At 34.2% G+C, this 20,359-nt stretch overlaps 1 protein-coding gene across 4 annotated transcripts in view; it reads left to right on the top strand.

The window, feature by feature from the left end:
• LOC125063741 overlaps positions 1-20,359 on the top strand; it is a 94,281-nt gene that overhangs the window by 36,518 nt on the left and 37,404 nt on the right. For all 4 annotated transcript variants that reach the window (XR_007119559.1, XM_047670326.1, XM_047670327.1 and 1 more), the window contains exon 2: positions 5,475-5,598. Coding sequence is in view for 3 of the 4 variants with exons in the window: in XM_047670326.1 (XP_047526282.1) it covers positions 5,475-5,598 (124 nt within the window). In the remaining variant the exon portion in view is untranslated. The remainder of the gene's footprint in view (positions 1-5,474; positions 5,599-20,359) is intronic.

Here is a 20,359-nt window from a genome sequence, read left to right as displayed (position 1 = left end):
AGCTTGGCAGAGTTTGTTTAGACCAGGGAGTAGATTCTTCATACAAATGCGGACGTAGTACATAAATGCTTTCACATCTTGGACGCATTAATATGCGTATTTCATAGCACATATTGTTTCTTTGGAAATAAAAAATGAATCTCTTAGGAGTGGAAGTAAGGTGTGTCTACGATAGGAGAGACGACCTCCAAGTCTTTAAAAAAAGAGCGTTTTCCTCCGTCTGAGACCGGAAAAGCACTTCTATGGGTTGAAAATAAAACACTTTCTAAATTTCAACCTCAACAGAATATAATATTTATATAAAGGTTATTTATTTATATATAATTTAAATTATAAAAGACAATATACAAAGTTAAAACAGCATAAACAAAATTATATATGAAACAGATAACATAAGTAAGTACATTAATTAGTCAAAAAAAAAACTGAAATTAAACATTAAACTAACGACAACTTAATATTAAAGACTGAAAAAATCACACTTCTGACATAAGCAAAAAAAATACATTTTATACAATTTATGTTTTATATGACTTGTTAGATACCCTAAACGTTTAATTTTGGTCGTGCCGTTGAGTCAAACAGAAAACGCGTCGAAACCAAACAGAAATCCTTTGTGACGTGCGTTTTTACAAGAATCACCAGACCGTGAAACGAATAAGCCAGTGTTTGAATCGAATTCCACGCTCCAAGACTGCTAAACACACGATAACAGTACAAAATAGTGAACAAATAAGAACACTATTTATTCATTTACAGCATAATATATGCCTAACAATAATTATAATATGTTAAGGAAGAGATCGCTCGCTAAGTTGCCCTCATTTTCAATTAATTATGTCAATTGTATTATAAATAAATAAGGGTCTGTTTCACAATGTTCGGATAAGTTCTACATAAGTTCCAAATTAGCTATTTATTACTTATTGATAGGATAAACACTATTGTTGCGTTTCACGACTGTCAGATAGCGCTATTCGTCACATAAAGTCCATCATAAGTTATGAGTCCGATGAATGTCAAATAGCACAATTTATCTTCCAAATAATTTATGTGTTGCATAGCTATTTGGTACTTTATCCATACATTGTGAAACAGACCGTAAATATTTTAAATTGCTAACAAGTTCCTCAACAAATTACATTCATCTCTAAGTCTTCCCAAACCTGTCCCAAGTATATCCATCTGGACCAGAACCGAGGAAATGGAGCTACAAAATCATAAGCGGCATTGGTGACTGCTGGTTCACTTCGCCTTATCGCTTAAAGTTACTTGGAGTTTCTTGCATATTCTTCTCCATATGAAACTACCTTTTGGAAGGGCAACTAAATATTTTTAACTTGTAATTTTGACTTTCAAAGGTGCCTTTAATTGGCCTAATTGAAATAAATGATTTGACATTTTTTTGGCTTAAGTACAGAGTTTGCGATGTTACAGTATTTGAATTTATTTTAAATGTTTAAGAGTGCAATAGTGGTATTTTGTGGACTCTCAAGTTTTGTAATTATATATAATTAAATTATTTATAATGCAAAAGATTACCTTGGACTTATAGTCTCGAGGAAGGTAATGAAGTAGCCAGTATTTTTCCATTACATAAAGTTTGAAGTTTAATTTCTGTTTAGTCATCGTTAAACTGGAGGTTGTTAGCTGTTCTTTACCTGTTTATATATATACGATAAATGAAACTTAAATGTGTTGCTGAAATATGTATTTTAAGAAACAACATTTAGGGCTTGTTATTTTACTTGGAAACAAACACTTTTATAATCCAAAATGTTCTACCAAAAAATCTTCGAATTAAAATTTAAACGACAGGCTAAAACTAGTGTGTTTTCCGCTAATAAACAAATTAAATGATACATCAGATAATACTTAATAATTAATAATCTAATCCAAGAAAGATCTAATCTAAAAATAGAATTATTTCTTTAGATAATATCTTATAATTATATTATATAATAATGTTCGTTCGTTACTTAATAAAATTAAATAACCATGAAAGAAAATACTTAGTATAATTTACTATACTGTTTATGTTCACAATTATTTCGATAATTTTGACAGCTTGAATAGATTCGTAAAGTTTAGTTCCAAATACGTACGATTTCTATAGTAATAAGGTAGAGTTAAAAAGCAAACAATTTATAATATGAAAGTAATGTTAGTATGGAAATGTTTGCGGCCATACACTATGAATCGAAATGCCTACTTTAAACACCAATGACCGTCAATTACCTTAGAATAAATTGTTGGATCGTTATGTTAATACGTAATACATAATAACAGTGGTATGTTGTCGCTCTGGAGCGGATTGTGTTCGCAAATTGCTCTTAATAGCCGTTCAAGGCGTGTTGATGTTTATCGTTACTTGTATCGAGTTTCGCAATGCAGTCGTTTGTTGGATTTTTACGTCTTTGTTTAAATTGTTAATAGCGTATAGAGCAGTGTTGGCCTATTGGCTTCAGCGTGTGACTCTTAGCTCTGAGGTCAGAGGTTCGATTCCCGGCTGTACAGCAATGGAATTTATTTCTATGTTTTCTATCTGAACGGTGAACCGGGTTGCCTTTCACCAAAAAATCGACGACGTGTGTCAGGCACAGGAGGCTGATTACGTACTTGCCTATTAGATTGACAAATGATCATGAAACAGATATAGAAATCTGTGGCCCAGAACTAATAAGGTTGTAGCGCCTTTGATTTTTTTAAACGAATATTAGTACGAGATTTAGATATTTTTGAAGTTATACTTATATAATTATATATAGTTCTTTTGGCGTGTTAGGAAAATATTATGAGTGTAAATTTTTACGATGCGCGCGCACATCGTCGCAAAAAACCGACACCCTGAAGTTAGCTATAGTTAACAATTTAGTGTCGTTTTTTCTACAAACAAAGAATAAGGCGAAAGATAAAATTTTTGAAAATATGTTTACTTTTTACGCCAAAAAAATATAACTTGTAAAGCGTGTACATTAGTAGGTACACATATGTTTTTTTTTAAATTAAGTACGTTGTCAAATCAGCAACTCTCGACATCTATTTAATCTATGGATACGGTGCTCCGGCGCTGGATATGGTCAAAAGACACAAACTGGTATTTGGGCTGGCCAAGAGATGCGAGCAGTAGGTATTCCATATGCGGTCGTAGTTGAGCCTTGTAGAGCTGTATCATCACAGTATAGCATCTTTCGAAATATAAATAGTTCCTGAGATTATCTTGTTAAACGAAACAGTCTTAATCTTTAAACAAAGGTCAACATTTTTCTAAAGGACAAGTTGGCGATTGTTTTAAATAATATTTTTTAAATAGACAGTGAACTAGATAATAGGAAATAATAATGTTAGTATTACACACACTAAGACATTACACACACGAATGTACATCGCTACATAAACTTTATTTAAATGTCTACATCTTCATAAATACCTTAAAAATATAATAATATAAAATAATAACTTAAATATATATTATTAAAAGGAATCCCTTGAGGCAAGGTTCCGAAGGTACTGGCAGCGTTCCCCCTTTGAATAGCTAGACTAATTCTTTGAACGAGGTAGCTGCCAGCTCTTCGGTCTCCTGTGATTTTGCTATTTCCTTAAAAAAATAAAATTAAAAATTACTTTGTGATTCGAGTTCACTGTATATAAGCTACCTTATAATACTAGTTATAAAACAGTACTCCTAATAAACCTTATTTTAGTCACTTAAACAAGAAGTAATTTAACTAAAGATATATGTATGTTTGAATGAGAGATATACGAACCGCAAACAGGAAAATGATTAAATAATTTCATTCAAAATTATTACCCAAAACTCCACATTTATGTATATTTTACACGTCATTTAATTAACAAAAACCCTATATATCTCGAAAACATTTGTTTTCCGGTGAATAGAACCGGTTAATTATGTGATTTGTATGCAAACACCAGGTTTAAAATTACCGCAAACGCAATTCGTGGTGAATTTTTTAACCGCAAAAGTAAAAGGGTTGCCCGCTAATCGGTCAATTATTGTATTTTTCCTGAACGATATTAAAGGAGTTGGTTCATGGAGTTACGAAAATATTAAAAAAAAGAAAAGAATTTTAGGTCTGAATAATATCTTCTTTCATGATCATTTGTCAATCTGATAGGGAAGTAGGTTATCAGCCTCCTGTGCCTGACACATACCGTCGACTTTTTGGGCCTAAGGCAACCCGTTCAGCAGATTTATACTAAGTTATGTGTGAAAGAGAGAGCAGTAGTGGCTTCAGCGTGCGACACTCAACCCTGAGGTCGTAGGTTCGATCGCTGGCTCTTTCTATGTGCGCATTTAACATTCGATCGAACGGTGAAGGAAATATCGTGAGGATACCGGCTTGCCTTACGAAAATATTAAAACAATACCTATAGCAAAGTTAATTAACAGTTTTAGTATGTGACCTCAAGGTGTAGGTAGCACGTTTGAATTCCGGCTTTGAAACATTCTATGTAATGTCCTTTAACAATCGTTTTACGTGTAAAAATAACTAACGATATTTTCAAATTCCTATTATATTTATTTAAATCTTTAGTTTTTTCACAAAGTAAGCCGTTCAATTATTACGTAAGGGGTATAATGCTATAGGGGCCAGGAGGTCTTTGATTTTCTTTTATCTAATGGCGATAAAGCTATCAAAGTGGTGATCTAGATCAGGAGTCTCCAAACTACGGCCCGAGGGCCACATCTGGCCCACGGATAGATTTTGTCCGGCCCGCGGAGAGAATACTTGAAAACTCCTTTTAGAGAACATATTTTTTATAGCAAATTAAATTTAGTTTACTATTGTATTCTATTTTTATGTTGAATAATTATTAATATGACATCTACATTGATATGGTCATGGGCTAACTACTCATAACATTGTTGTAGGCTTATCGTTATTGTTTTTGTGATAAAAACAAAACTTATAACAAGTATAATGACATATGGTTTTGGCCCTCGGAACTTACTGGAGTAATCAGTATGGCCCTAAGGCTGGAAAGTTTGGAGACTTTTTAACACATGGCAACCCACACATTGCCTATGCTTAAGAGCTTTGCTTACGTTTTCTGATAAGGGGAAAGGGGGATAATTTGTGTATGAAACCTTTTTACGTAATACTCAAACGGCACCCAATAAACATAGTAAAACCATTCTTTACCCTAATCGTTATTTATAGAAGACAAGGAACTGATTTAAAATCTTCTGAATTTTTGGTTTCTTTACTTCTTCTGAATATCTAGTATTCGTCATTTTTGTTACGAAAGTTTATTTATCTATTTATTTATTTGCTCAACGGTAGTCCTACAGCTACGTATTAAACAATATTCAAACAATTACACTGTACACAAAGGCTAAAAACGGAATACACATTTAAACATACATAAAGCACAGTTTCACCTATACAAATACAAAGAATATATGTATGTATGTAGTTATAGTTGTTTAATAATATTGTTATTTCCAGTCCGAGTGGAACAGCGCTGAGCACGCTAGCCCAGCTCCGAGAGTACCTCCAGACGGCGGGCACCTGCAAATGTGGTCTTCCGTGTCCATTGCGACCCGAAACTGCATTCAGCTTTGATCCAAAGGTATTTTTTTTTTTTTTTAATATATCACTTTTCTACTCCCCTGCCATTGTGTCCAGGGACCTTTGCACATCACACGTCTCGCGAACGACGCCCCGGCTACATCTGTAATATTTTTGTTTACAATATTCATGGGCGAGCCGGGACGCAATAATCCAAAGGTATTTGTCATATTAGGTTCAGAAATAATTACGAGATATTTAAAACAAAGGATATGTTTAAATGAAATTAATCGGTTTTAAAATCAATTTGTTAATTGTTTGCACTAAACAGCGAAGTGATTTGTCGATTTATCAATGCTGTCTTTGGTATTAACATTCGGGTCCGGTGAGTTTTTCATGTGAAAATATTCGTCGGAAGCCGGTTTCGTAATTGATGAAACTTAAACCTGTCGCCGTCTGAGCGCTGGCAATGTCGTTTATATCCGCTGTACGGGTCTTATTAATTAGCTTTTTTATTGTACTGTGTACTTTGACTACAGTTTTGTTCGAAATATATAATATGAATTGCCTCAAGGGCACCTTCAAATTCTTTTATGAAGATATACAATCAGATGACATTGTAACGTGGCAATGCAATGGTCCGCATTATCGCTAACAAGCAACCAACCTAACACTAGTAAAGATATGGAGACTTATACAATTACAAAGCTAACCCCTTATTAGTCTTTCCCCGTAGTAGACTATCTAAAGTTAGTAATTCTTCTTTGGGAAAAGGGATACTCTTCTTTAATAAAATCCCAGAGGCTCTTTAATCTCTGCATTTTAATAGATTTAAGGAATAGCTTTTCTTACAGGCTTACTATAAAGTTAACGATTATCTAGTTGATAAAAGGGCCTGGGCCCAGTGCTAGACAGGCTACTTCTAATTAATTTGCGATATTTGTTTTAAAATAAGTGTTGTTTGATGATTTGCTATTTTAAATGAGTAGGGAGAGTTTTTTACGCCGGCTTTTTCTCCCGGCCCACACCCTCTATCTTTTTTGCCGATAAGTAGGGATGCCTACAGATTTAAATTTAATGACGTGAAATAAGTGATACCTGTATCTTATGTTCCATAATAAACATATTTTATTTTATTATATGTATTATAATGTCTAAAATAAAAAATTAAAAGCTTATCTTCAAAGTCATGAATCACAATTGATGCTTAGATATTAAATCCTACTATGTCATATACAATAACAATTATATATCTACTATTACAAGATAGTATAATTATTCCTATGATGTCCAAGCACCATTGATTTTCCCTTAAAAAGGAATTAAGTGCGCCTACACAAGTTGAAGTTTTATGTGTTACTTTGACTTAACTGAGGGTTTTTAAGGGAGTCTTGCCGCTCACATATGTGGAACCAGCTGCCCACAGAAGTATCCTATTCCTGACCAATTCGAATTAGGGTCCTTCAAGAAAAGAGCGTAACATTTACTTCTCTTGAGCTGGCCGGCATTATGTGAATCTATGGCTGAAAAAAGATGGCGTAGTCTTGCTCTTTCGCGAATTTTGTAAACGTTTTTGACATTCATAAGCATGCCCTAAGACGCATCTCAATTGATTTTATGGGTGGTGGTATCACTTAACATCAGATGAGGCTTCTACCCGTTTGCCTATTATAAAAAAATGGCAATATTGACGCGCCCTTGAAGAATTTTCCAAATTGATCCAGGGGAGTTAAATATATATATATATATCTTATACGGAAGTTGTTTCTATTTATAAATATCTTTGGGTGATATGTCAGTAGTCCCTTGACATTCACGCCAAAATTACCTTGATTATAAATTGTCTTCGTTTTAATATGTTAAGTGGATGGATTTTGATTAATAAATTATGCATACATTATCAAACTAATCTATAAAATCTGATCGCCGTCAAGATTTCGTATTAAATATTCAAATAAAATCAATATATTCGTGTATTAGAATAAGAACACTTATCATATTGCCTTGACATGACCCATATTACAATTCAATTTACACCTTATGCTAATGTGTATAAGCAATAAATTTGCTTGAATTATTTGGAGTGATTACGTATATGTTATGTAAAAAATGAGACAGACCGAGACGAATAGTCAGAAGTCGACAACATTTTGATCGTTTTGTAGGCACGTGGTTTGAATAACGTTGTGAAGATATGCAGTGCCCGGCCAACACTCGAACGCGCATACTCAACATTTGGTCCGTCAATCTGTTGATGCAGTGAAAAGCAAGGTTTTTTGTTCTTGATTCAAAATTTATGATAATTGTGTTGGGTTAGTGTATTATTCGCACTAAAATATATTCAACCTTAAAGCTTAGTTCCAATTAAATAACAACGATAGTGATTCAAGGTTTTTTATAATGATTTCTAATGATGCAACGAATATTAACCAATATGAGTACGAATAATTCAACTAAACAATAGGCCATTTAATTTAACTGACACACTTCTTTTTTTATATATTAGGGAGCAAACGAGCCTATGGGATGCCCAAAAGGTCAGTTTGCAGTCATCGCAGCCCATTTTTAGTGGGTGCTTTGCCGGCCTTTAAGGCCGATTTACATTATCTTAGTGTTTAGGAGAGTGCTTTAGTACAACTTGAAAGGCAAGTTCTTTAGTGTAGCGTTTACTAAAGCAAGTAGCGTTTACATGTTTCAACTAAAGTACTATCCTAAAGCACTCTCCTAAACACTAATGATAATGTAAATCGGCCTTTAGGGAGGAGTACACTCTAACTTTTTCGATGTCGTAAACGGTTTTGACTGTATTACTTGACTAAATAAACTTTGCTTAATGTAAAAACTTCGTAAAATAGTATATTACGATTGCAGTGAAAAGGTTGGGCGCACATGAATTGCGTAGTAATTCAGAACACAGTATTGCCTAACAAGTGAGTCGTTAGAGCGCGCCCCACTTAGCTCAGTATGCGCTGCTTTATGCTAAAAAGATGGCAACATTTACAAGAGAAACTAACAAAGTTTTAATTAGAAGAGAGCCGTGTACATGTTGTTTATCATGTTGTTTTTGGACAACGTACGTGGTTATGTGTACGTTGTCGATTTTAAAAAGTTTCCTTACTAGGCACTCTATACTTTCACACTTTGCTGCACAGTCGATGGAGTCTGGCTAATGAAAGAAGATAACGAATATGCGCGGCAAATTAAAAAAAAATTGTATGGTATCCCTAAAAGTTTGATATATTTTGTGCATTAACTTACTTACTTGATACTTGATTTTATTTTATTATTTTTTACATTGATAGTAACTGTATTTCTATGAAATTAAATACTATACGTATTTAGTATTTTACTATTGATACTTAAAATTACTAGCATTATATGGAAAACTAAAACTATATTTATTATAAAACACAACTTTATTCAGAATAATCAAATCCTGCGAAAGAAACGAAATATTCTATCAAATAAAACGAGTTTTGGCTATTATACCTGTTAACTATTCGGAAAAAATATATTTTATTAGAAATAAAATTGATTATTTTTCCGACCCTAATGTCGGCCAATAGAATTGCACCATTCGACGTCACGTGGTACAACCTACATGGTATTATACTGAAAATTTTTTGTGAAAATTTTCTCTGGTCGTTGCTTCAAGAAAAGTATTAAGTAGTTGTTTTATTCATTATGAAATTCTTATTTGTTAACTGTACATTTCGTCTCATGGTGCAATTCTATTGGCCGACATTTGGGTCGGAAAAATAATCCCCCGAATACCACTCGAGCTTCAAAATTATCGGGTATTTCCCGATAGGTTCGTTGCAAACAATTAATATAGTTGTCATGACGACGACAGTCGTCATGACTACTATATTAACTTATTACTCTTGTGGTATTACATATGAGTAATTGCATGAAGTATCAAGACAATAAATCATACTAACCTAAGAAATCAATGACATTTTGTGTTGCCATCCGAAAGTTTTCAAATAATTAAATTATCTTCTTTCATTAGCCAGACTCTATTAAACCATCATACGAAGGGTAAACGAGACTTTGTTAGACATTAGTAACTACAAGTCTCGATTCTAAATCTCACCTTAACGCTGCGATAAATAAACGTAGAAATCTGTAAACTACGAGTAAATAGTTTACGTTGCTGTTGCACTTTAAACTATGTTAATAATAAATTCGCGTTTATATTAATGAATGTTTTATTTAGTTGGTTGTGCTGTATCTAATTAAATAATCGTGCGTCGTGGAATGGACTAGAAACGTTATTTCATTATGAGTCATTGGTTGTTATCGGTATAACGTGAAAAAAACTGTGCTGATTTATGAAGTTTAAAAAACTAAGATAATTATTCAATTCAATTCAAAATCATTTATTCATATTGGTAACACACTGTACACTTATGAATGTCAAAAAAGAAATATACATATATGAAATGCTTTTAATTTTAAAACGGAAGAGAAGAACTGTCAATAAACTCTCCGCCACTATTTTTAATCGCTGATATTAGGAATACTAACATATTTTGGGGCCGTCAACGCACTTTCTGACATTGAGTGTCCATGGGCGGTGTCACGTAGCAGATGAGCCTTACACATTTGTTCTATATAAAACTGGTAAATTCGAAAGAAGATGAAGAGAGACCCCATATTTTACGTATCGCCCCCTCGACGCCACATTCGCTCGAACCGCTCTTCGTTGAATACGGCCAAATGGAAGGAGCTGGTACTGGGGAGGTACAAGGTAGGTGAGAATAGTATTCCATGTGGAGTGTGTGTCCAAGATACATAAACTAATAACAAAGAAATTTTGAAAACATTCATGTTTGATATTCCATTAACTTGAGATAGGAGATCTGGGCCATGGCATCCACGAAGGAAGCCGTTGGAGCATTGGTCCAGAAGAGTTCGTCTATCCCTTCTAAACTAACCTAACCTAATCCTTTCTAAAATTCTTATGCCCAGCGGGACACATATCTGTCAGATGTGACGAAGCACCACAAATCCGTTGTATGTACGAGCGAGAACATGCCGTGAATCACGTGCTGTGTGCAAGAAATTGCAACCCTACTATAAAGACTTGTAAGATGATGTCAATGTATTGGAAGATGGATGCTGCAGCAGCTAGTCACGGGGTTTCTTGGTAGAATGCTTACGCGACCAAGTCACCCCAACAGCGAGAGGGGTGGGGTTTGGTGGTTAGGGCTTTTAGATCGAGTCCCATACCATATGCGGAAAAGAATTCCCCTCAATAAAAAAAAAAATAACATACACAATTTGACATACACATACACAATTAATTGTTCACATAACTTTAATGATGATGAAGGAAGAAAATCCTAAAACCTATCATTAAAACTAGAAACATTGGTAAATACTGGTCTATCCTATAAAGATAGTTAAGTCCATCTCATTCTCTCACTCTCACACAGCCTTATTTACAGATCGACACACACTTAGACATGTGTTCATACATTACAATATGTAAGCGATCTGTTACAGCTATATCATTCGTCTAGACAGTTTTTCCAATTCGATATTCAATAAAAGTTATCCTTTGATCTCGCCTACTAAAATTCAATGCTTTCAGCTCAATAAAGGTGTATGGCAACACTACGGTCGACAAGTTAATTCTGTCAAAGCCGTGGCCGTCTCGCCTTTGTGTGTACTTGAAATGTACAAATTGCATTGCAGAGGGGAGTGGGTTAGGGCTGGCGATGTTTGGATTCTGTGGAGCTTAAGCTCCCGAATGCAATTATAAGTAAGATCTGTGTATATGTTCTTCTTATATAGGCAAATTGGTGATTGGTCAAACATATTATGTTTTTTACTATGTTCTTAGAGCACCGGCGAAGCAGTGTTGGCCTAATCGATTCATTCCCGAGGTCGTAGGTTCGATCCTCGGCTGACGAATGGATTTTCTTTCTATGTGCGTGTTTAACATTCGCTTAAACGGTGAAAGAAAACATCGTGAGGGAACCGGCTTCCCTTAGACCCAAAAAGTCGACGGCGTGCGTCAGGCATAGGAGGTTGATCATCTGCTTAAATTTACAAATGATCATGGAACAGAGACTGAAATCTGAGGCCCAGACCTAAAAAGGTTGTAGCACCATTGATTTTTTTTTATTAGAGCACCGCGCTTTAAGCTTCTAAAAAAACCTAACACTGCTTTTAGTACAAAAAAATCTAATCTTCAAGTGTTAAAGAAAACTTTTGTTTTCGCACGTATTTGCTGTGCTCCACGTCGGTTTTTACCTTCTTGAGTTAACAGTAATAATAATTAGGCTACATTTATTCCTTGAAACATCATATTTACAAAAGATACACTCATACAATTTTTTACAGAAATAATTTTCTTTTTTCCAAGGACCTCTTGTAGAGTATAGGCCTCCTTCAACTGACTACATCTCCCTCTCTCTTTAGCATTTTCTACCAATTTTCTTCACCAACTTCTTTCCTTTCCACCTTGTTTACCATCTGCCATTGTCCATTGTCTGCATTTACTTAAGTTTTTTTGTAATGCAGACAATTATGGTTTTCTTTCTTATTTTGTCCTTTAGTTTTAAATTTGTATACTACGTTCCTCTCGTTGACAAGTTGTTATTTTTTTGTTTGTGTTAGTCTACACACACAGTAGACCTGTAAAGTACGTAATCATTTATCTGCGATTTAATAATTTCAGACATAATGTTAAGTATGAAAATCTTTGTTTAGCGTTTCATTACTGTAGAATCTTTCAATCAAATACTTGAAGTATTCTCTGATCTGTGTTATATACTATCGGATATGATGGTTTCAATTTTCATCTATGATACATGTGTGTTAATGTCATTTACATAAATGTGTCATTTATATACAAAACCATGTGTCCGCGTTCATCGTAAAAGTTAATAGTTTTATTAAATGTTTATTATATGTGATTAGTTTTGAACACACCCATTACAAATTAAAATTAATATTTAAATACCTAGATTTGTTGGCTCTATATAGGTTTAGTAAAACATGAGCGTGTTTATATTTTTGTTCAGCATCAGACACAATTTGATCTAATCTTATAATTGGTTGAAATAAAACATAGACTACAGAAATTGAGCGCGTCTAAAGTTGTAATAAGAACTCCTTGGAGAAAGTTTTTGCCGCGCACCACCACTTTGTGGAACTAGCTGCCCACTGAACTATTTCCGAACCAATTCGACTTAGGGTCCTTCAAGAAAAGAGCGTACCAATCCCTAAAAGGCCAGCAACGCACTTGCGAGCCTCCCGGCAATGTGAGTGTCTATGGACGGCGGTATCACTTAACATCAGGTGAGCCTCATTCCCGTTTGTCTCCTATTACATAAAAAAAACTGAAATGATTTTTGATATCGTTGTTAAAATCCATAGAACCGTAACTTTTATGATATTCTATGTTTAAAGTTCATAGACGTTCCTAATTTAAATATGTAGATACTATTTAATTCTGTGTATTGGATGTTTTGACAACCCTATAACAAGGAGTGTCCTCCGAGCGGAGGTGAGACTCGTATCGATTCCTCTTTGTCCCGACTGCATCTTGAGATGCACGAGATATGATTTGATTCAGTGCATTGATCCCGCCTGATTGACGGATAAGGATGAGCAAAGTGGGTTTCTAGATAACGATTTTTTGCACTTCCTAGCTTCGAGGACAGTCCATTAACTTGTCTGAATTTCAATATAATGTAATTCTTTTGTCAATTTAATAGGAAGTGGTCGTTTATGAATAATGCTGGCGATGATAAACTCTTATTGGTTTGAAATCGAATTATTTATATTTATTCGAAAATGCATCAGGGGTAGGAGGCTCATCTGATGTTTAGTGATACAGCCCATAGACACTCAAATTGCCAGAGAGCTCGCAAGTGCGTTGCCGGCCTTTAAGAATTGGTACGCTCTTGTCTTGCAGGACCCCAAGTGGTGGTGCGCGGAAAAAACTACCTTGAAAACGTTCATAAAATAAAATTTTAATACGCGATACAAGTTTTTGCAAAACAATACAATAAAGCAAATGTCTGTTGACGGAAATTTACATTTATAGCACTTTAAATGTGCCTAACACTTGTCGACATTTTCAAGGCTACTTAAATTGATTTGCATATAAATATAATATTTAGTTCTGATCAAATTAATGTGTTCACATATTTCTGTATAAGTCTTAATTCAAAATGCCGCTGCAACCATCTTTCGTAATCATTTTTTTTAGTACCCATCGGTGATTAGATTTCTGTGTGTAAGGTTTTCCTTTACAAGTGCTACATAGAAGAAAGTCATTCATACATACATAGTCGTATATTCAAACAAATGAACGAATGATAAGTCCGCAATTAACACTTGCTTTAAAACAATAAAAATATAAGACGAAAAACAATTATACGTATAGATAGATGCCTTATATAATGCCGAAAACAGAAGTGGCAAAATCAAAGACAAATATATGAAAAGGACAAAAGGGGAAGAAGAAGAGAGCGTCCTAAAAAAAGGTGGATAGAAGATATAGAAGTGTTAGCAGGAAACGAATGGAGAAAGAAAGCCTAGAGAAAAGCTGGAGCAGGCCTTTACCCGTGAAAGAGTAACAATGGTACTGATGAAAAACAATTATATTACAAATTTAAACAGTACATTTGCATATATTGGAAATACACGGCCATTATATATTTTATTAAGGAAATGGGTATGCAACAAAAATTTACGTCGCTTAATCTAAAATTGTGTAACTTGATTTTAATTACCTTTACAGAAATTATATACAATAAAACTAGGCGTTTTAAAAGCCGTCAAGTTGTAATTATAGCTTCAAGTAATATAAATAATTATAATGCTGTGTAATGTATTATATATTCAGATTTATTGGCTCATATTAAGGCAATGAATTTTGTTTCGCTTTAGCCTACATGTGTAGGAATGGATTTTGATCGACGACCAGCCACTTTCCGAGCGGCTTGATCCCTTGGCGTTGCGTAGAGATGTGGGATATATCTGCATCTTCTACCGCATTTACCATCGAGAGTGTTCAGAGGAGTTGTTCGGACTAGTAGCGTAGTGTAGTGGATCGTGATATTTAGGAGTCATAGTTCATGCTGTCTATCTTTTAATCTAACCCTAAGCCTTCATACAATTGTTTTTTGATATAACGCACTGGAGGCTCACCTGATGTTAAGGCTGCCCTTAAGGATTGCTATACATTCTTACAATGTTCTTATGTTGCGTTATCTTATTTTATACACACATTTTGTAAAGAAATCCCCTAATATACATATTTCTATTCCTATATATTCATAGGCGAGGGGGGGGGGGGAGCCTGCCGTCTCGCAGATTATACTATTATATTGCAGAAATCTTCTAGCGATCTGAAGCTTCTTAGACCTCTTCTTTAACTTTTAATAATAATAATAATTTATGTATTGTAAGAATTTTGTAAGGGGTATTGTTATTTTTAACTTAAAAACACTGAAAGGTTTACACATAGCAATATTTATTCGTTATTTCATATTTTAACCACAAAGAGAAGTGTTTTGATGGATATAAATGTCAGTACAATTATAATGAGCGATGCTATCTACGATGGGGTAATGGTGGGTAATCTCATTGTCTTGTCTGCGAGTTCCGCGTGGCAACAACAAGTGACATTTAAATGATCGATCAAGGCCCACGTTTCCTCGTTCGATTGTATCGAATCTGAAGGATTTATTCGATATTTTGTATTGAAAGTTGAATATCGCGATTGGAATTCGAATGCGCATCGCCTTTGGTTGATAAATTTATGTAAGAAATTGTTTGTGTCTAGTATCTTTAGCTTCATCCCTGAGGTTCTACTTTGATATGCGATAGACCAATTGGCTTGTGAGTAATCACTTATGGGAAAGGAAAATATATTTTTGTAACATAAATATTGTAGATTTAATTACAGATAATAAACTAGTTACAATTGACAATTATCTAGAAACAGGTTTCGTGCTCATACAGTGTTCAATTATTACGAATAATTTTTATTATATTAAAGTTACTAATAACGAAAAAAACTAATAACAAATTATGGTGTGTTTTCTGTAAGTGTTTTTGATTGCTGGCATAAGATTTCTTTGAACAACGAAAAAGACGAAATTATTCGTGTAAATAAGATATAATTTTTTATTCATATAGGTAAACAAGTACACTTATGAACGTCAACAGAAAAGATGTTAAATTGATTCTAAATTTCGATTTACTACCTATTCGCAAGTCAAGGGCGAAGAGCGGATAAGAAAAACTGGCAAGAAACTCTCCGCTACTCTTTTGAATCGCTAAGTTTTGAGTCATACAAATTGTTTGAACTGGAGCAAATCAATCCTAAGGATTAGTAATTTAAATATTTGTCGAATTTATAAAAAACTTCATTGATTAATTTACATGTGTTCATTCGCATTTCATCGTTCTTATGAATGTATTTTTATTTCATGTTGGTGATGTTTGACTATAAGTGCCTTTCATATTAAATCTTGTATTTAATTTTACTTATGTTGAGTATGAGTTACGTTGGCAAGCTTTTGTAAATGAATAAAAGTTGTTACCAAACCAAGTTTTCTTTGCACTTGAGACGTTATAGAATTAAAAAGCCAGCTTCAACTGGATATGTAAAGCTAATGTTTTCTAAGCGCGTCTACTTTCTCGTCGGTGAAAGTTGCGTTCCGATCTGATAGTGAGCTAAGGGGCGTGTTATTGGTGTTACAGTAGGAAGAGCGGTGAGCGATTTGTTAGTGTAGATATATAATTCATATAAACTCATACAAAGTGCTTGGAAGTACAGTATTTATTAAATTTATAAGCAACTAGGTCCCGACTGTTCGTTGTTCGTTGTTCTGCATATTTCAAGCCATTAGGATATAAAAAAAAAGTATGAAAGTACTGACTGCAGCGCAATCTGCCGGGTTGATTTGTGAATCTATACCAACCACCCAAACGCATACAAAAAAAAATCAAATAGGTCTAGCCGTTTATAGGAGTTCACTGACATACACACGTACAGAAGAATTATATACATATGTAAGCTATCCTATCTTTTAAGTTATATCAAACTGCACACGGTGTGCTAATTTGATTGAAATCGGTTTAGTAGTTTAGGAGTCCATAGCAACGTGACGCGTAATTTATATATATATATATATATAAGATATATTACTTGCTATGGTCCTGATATACCTCTGTTTATGCTCGTCGATTATGGGTACTTTTAACTTGTGCCTTCTCTAGTACCTTCTGGATTTGGTCCAGTACGACTTCTCTTTGCCTGCCTTGTTAACCGCTTCTCGTTCCGTTCTACATGGCCAAGCTTCCTAAGCATTCCCTTTCGTATCCTTGTCTTTACGTCCACTGTGAACCCACACAGCTAGCGTATCTCACCATCTTATCGTCCTAAATGTAACCTCAATTCTCTTGTTCTGCTGACTTGAACCCTGGTGTGGTGGACTACAACAGCTGCATCCATCTCCAACGGTCGCCAAGTATGGGGCACTTTGTTGCATAATGGAAATAAATATCAATATTACAAAGATTACTTACATTAAGGTCATGTAAGCTTTCTTATGACGCACAAATAACAATGCTCTTCATTCACTTTCTATTTGAAAGTTTTGTAAGTGGGACGTCTGAGACAAAGCGGAATATTTATGACCTTTTTGAACCTTACTATTTAGTATAAGGCTTTGTTTGTTTATTTATAATAATATGTATAGAAATAATTTAAATATGTAGGACAGAAGAATTGCCAGTGTTCGAAGTTCACAGTTCTCAATTCAAATTTTCGCATACACTGTAAAAATGAAAATTTAAATTTAGAATGTTTGTTTAATTTAATTTAGACTAATATGTAGACACATAATTTAAACATGTAGGAGAGAAGAATTGCCAGTCTTCACAGTCAATTGAAATTTTCGCATAGACTGTGAATATGAAAATTTAAATTTAGAACGTAAAAATTATTGTGATTATAGCGCCACAGACAGTGTCTACCGGTATAATGTATACAACAAAAAAATTGCTTTTAAATTTCGAACCTCTCGTATTTTTTTAATATTCGACGATTCCAAGATTACACGCTTGAATAATTCGTAAAGGCATTGTCTATGAAGCCAAACGAGCCACAGCTAATATGAAAACATATCAATAACGTGTTACATAGAAACAATTATTGTAACGTAATGGTAATAAAGCCTGTACCGTGACCTGATATGGTTCGTTGCCTCTTAGTAAACGTGTATAGGGGGCGCTTTGTAACATACGGTGTACGCATGTCACGGCGAGACGGGGAAATCGGACGTTAAGTGATATAACTAATTAATTAGTAACTCGCCTTGCGTGTTCATATATAATTATGTTCCGTGTTGAATAATTTATAGATGAATGACAATATAACATTGTAATTATTGAAATGTAAATTTTTCACTTCCGACTTGGCGGCCTTCGGCAGTGTTTGAAGCTGCTGACAGAATAGGTATTTTGTAAAATGAAGTATTTAAATCACTTCATAGAGGTAAATTAGTAATTCTTGAAACTTACTTATAAATGCAATGTATCCTGCTTCGGAACTTCTCCTTGAAATCAGAAGAGCTCATTCTTTAAATTCATTAAGGTATCATCTTCTTGAGCCTACCTTATAATTAGCTACTTATATATATTTATTATGATTCATTAACCCTAAGATCCAATTCAATTAAGGGTCCTGCAAGAAAACAGCGTACCAAATCTTAAAATGCCGACAACGCATTCGCGAGCCATCTGACATTCAGAGTTTCCAAGGGTTATCACTTAGCATCGGGTGAGCCTACTACCCGTTTGCCCCCTTCTCTATAAAAAAACCACTAAGATGAGTCTTTTTTCTTTATATTTTAGTTTAGCATATAATTTTTACTCTTAGAAGTTATTTCTTATTTATTTTTCCATGTTTCCCGCATGGAAGAAATCGCCTGTTATTTAAGCCCGTAGCTTAATAATTTATTAACTTGTATATGTATAATTAAATTATACTGTTTAATCATTCCTTCATTTACACGTTGACGTGTGTTTGTAACGCAAAGTTGATATCTTTTTTTAGTCTAGACTAGGTACGTTTTGTGTGACTATGCAAATACGTGTAACGGACATTTGACGTGCTGTCAGTTTCGCCTGTCCCACGACGACATGTAGACAGTTGCGATGCGCTCCAGTACCTCGGTGGTGCGATACGTGGCTTTGTGTTAACTGTTTATTGACTATTGTGAACGAGATTAACTCCCGACTGGATAGCGATGTTTATAAAGTGAATGGTTGGGAAGAGATTGTTATTATATATATATACTTTATTAACAAATGAAATACCCGATTATAATAATAATAAAAGCCTTTAATTCAGATACTTTTACATTTAAACACGTTACTATTTCAATCTTCTTTTAGGTATCTATATGCATTTTTTGGCAAAGGCCTACAAATCCCACCATTCCTCACTGCACTGTGGCACTCTCTGCCATGTACCACCTGCTGTTTCTTTCATTTGGTCTATCCAGTTCTAAGTTGTCTCTTGTTTTTCATGTTTAAATTGTAACTAGCCTCTCGTGGCTTGGTGTAGTAATTTTGAGTGTGTTCCTTACACACAAAAATATTTTTATTATTTCTATGTCATTTCATATATCCCTGATGAGACATTACTATATTTATAATAGCTATATATTATGTATGAGTTCATATTACCTACTCTTATTTTAATAACATTTTTATTTGTTTTTTGTAATGTTTCTGTTATGTTTCCGTCTTGAAATAAACAAACAGGAAACGCTAACATATATAGTAATTATGATTTTGTTGTTACACACAAAAATCTTTTTATTATTGCTATGTTATTTCATATATGCCTGAGATATTACTATATTTATAATAAGCTTAATGTTATTATGTTTATTTCATGAAGTACGTATTAGTATATTTCTTTTGTTTGTGATGTGTATGCTATTCTTTTGAAGAAATAATGCTGGGAACGCTGTTAAAATAACATTTTGTATACAAGTAGACATTTTGCAAATTATCCTAAATCTACAACTGACTGCAACTTCCTTATCGTAGTTTATTGTGTAGTGTGACTTGATCGCTTTCCGATGCCAATGCGCAAGTGGGTGGTTCCTACATGAATAGGTAATAGCTTGTGGATATTATAACAATGCATAATTTAAGACATATCAATATATATTATATAGTTTATATTATATACCAGTGGCGCTACAACCTTTTAGGCCTGGGCTTCAGATATTTGGTTTTTTATAAAAGGCAAGCAGGTTACGTATTACCTCGACGTCCGTCGTTCCACAACTGAGCGTTTTTTAAAGACAGTTTTGGCCGCCCACCACAGCACATCTGATGTTAAGTGATACCGCCGCCCATGGACACTCACATTGCCAGAAGGCTCGCAAGTGTGTTGCCGGCCTTTTAAGTATTGTTACGCTCTTTTCTTGATTGGCATCTGGTTCCATACAGTGGCGGTACGCGGAAAAACTGCCAAAAATATTTACGATGAGTTTTGTGAATTTCCTCTCAACCTTTTATGACTTATAAATTACGTCTGTTCTAAGCTGTCAACCGCCATCAAAGCGTGACCTATTTCCTTTATGCACACGTGTCTAAGTACTCCTGAATGTCTCAATGAGGGGTCTATTTACGTGACCTACACGTGTTATCGGCGAAGTGAGATTGACCCTTATCTCATTACCTAATCGTGCCTCGCCCTATTTCTTCAAGGGCTGAAAATTGTTTTATTATCTTTATTTGGTACGTGATAGATCTTTATAGTTTTT

The sequence above is a fragment of the Pieris napi genome, chromosome 3 (genome assembly GCF_905475465.1).
Source record: "Pieris napi chromosome 3, ilPieNapi1.2, whole genome shotgun sequence".
NCBI classification, from domain to species: domain Eukaryota; kingdom Metazoa; phylum Arthropoda; class Insecta; order Lepidoptera; family Pieridae; genus Pieris; species Pieris napi.
This window is presented reverse-complemented; position numbering and strand designations above follow the sequence as displayed.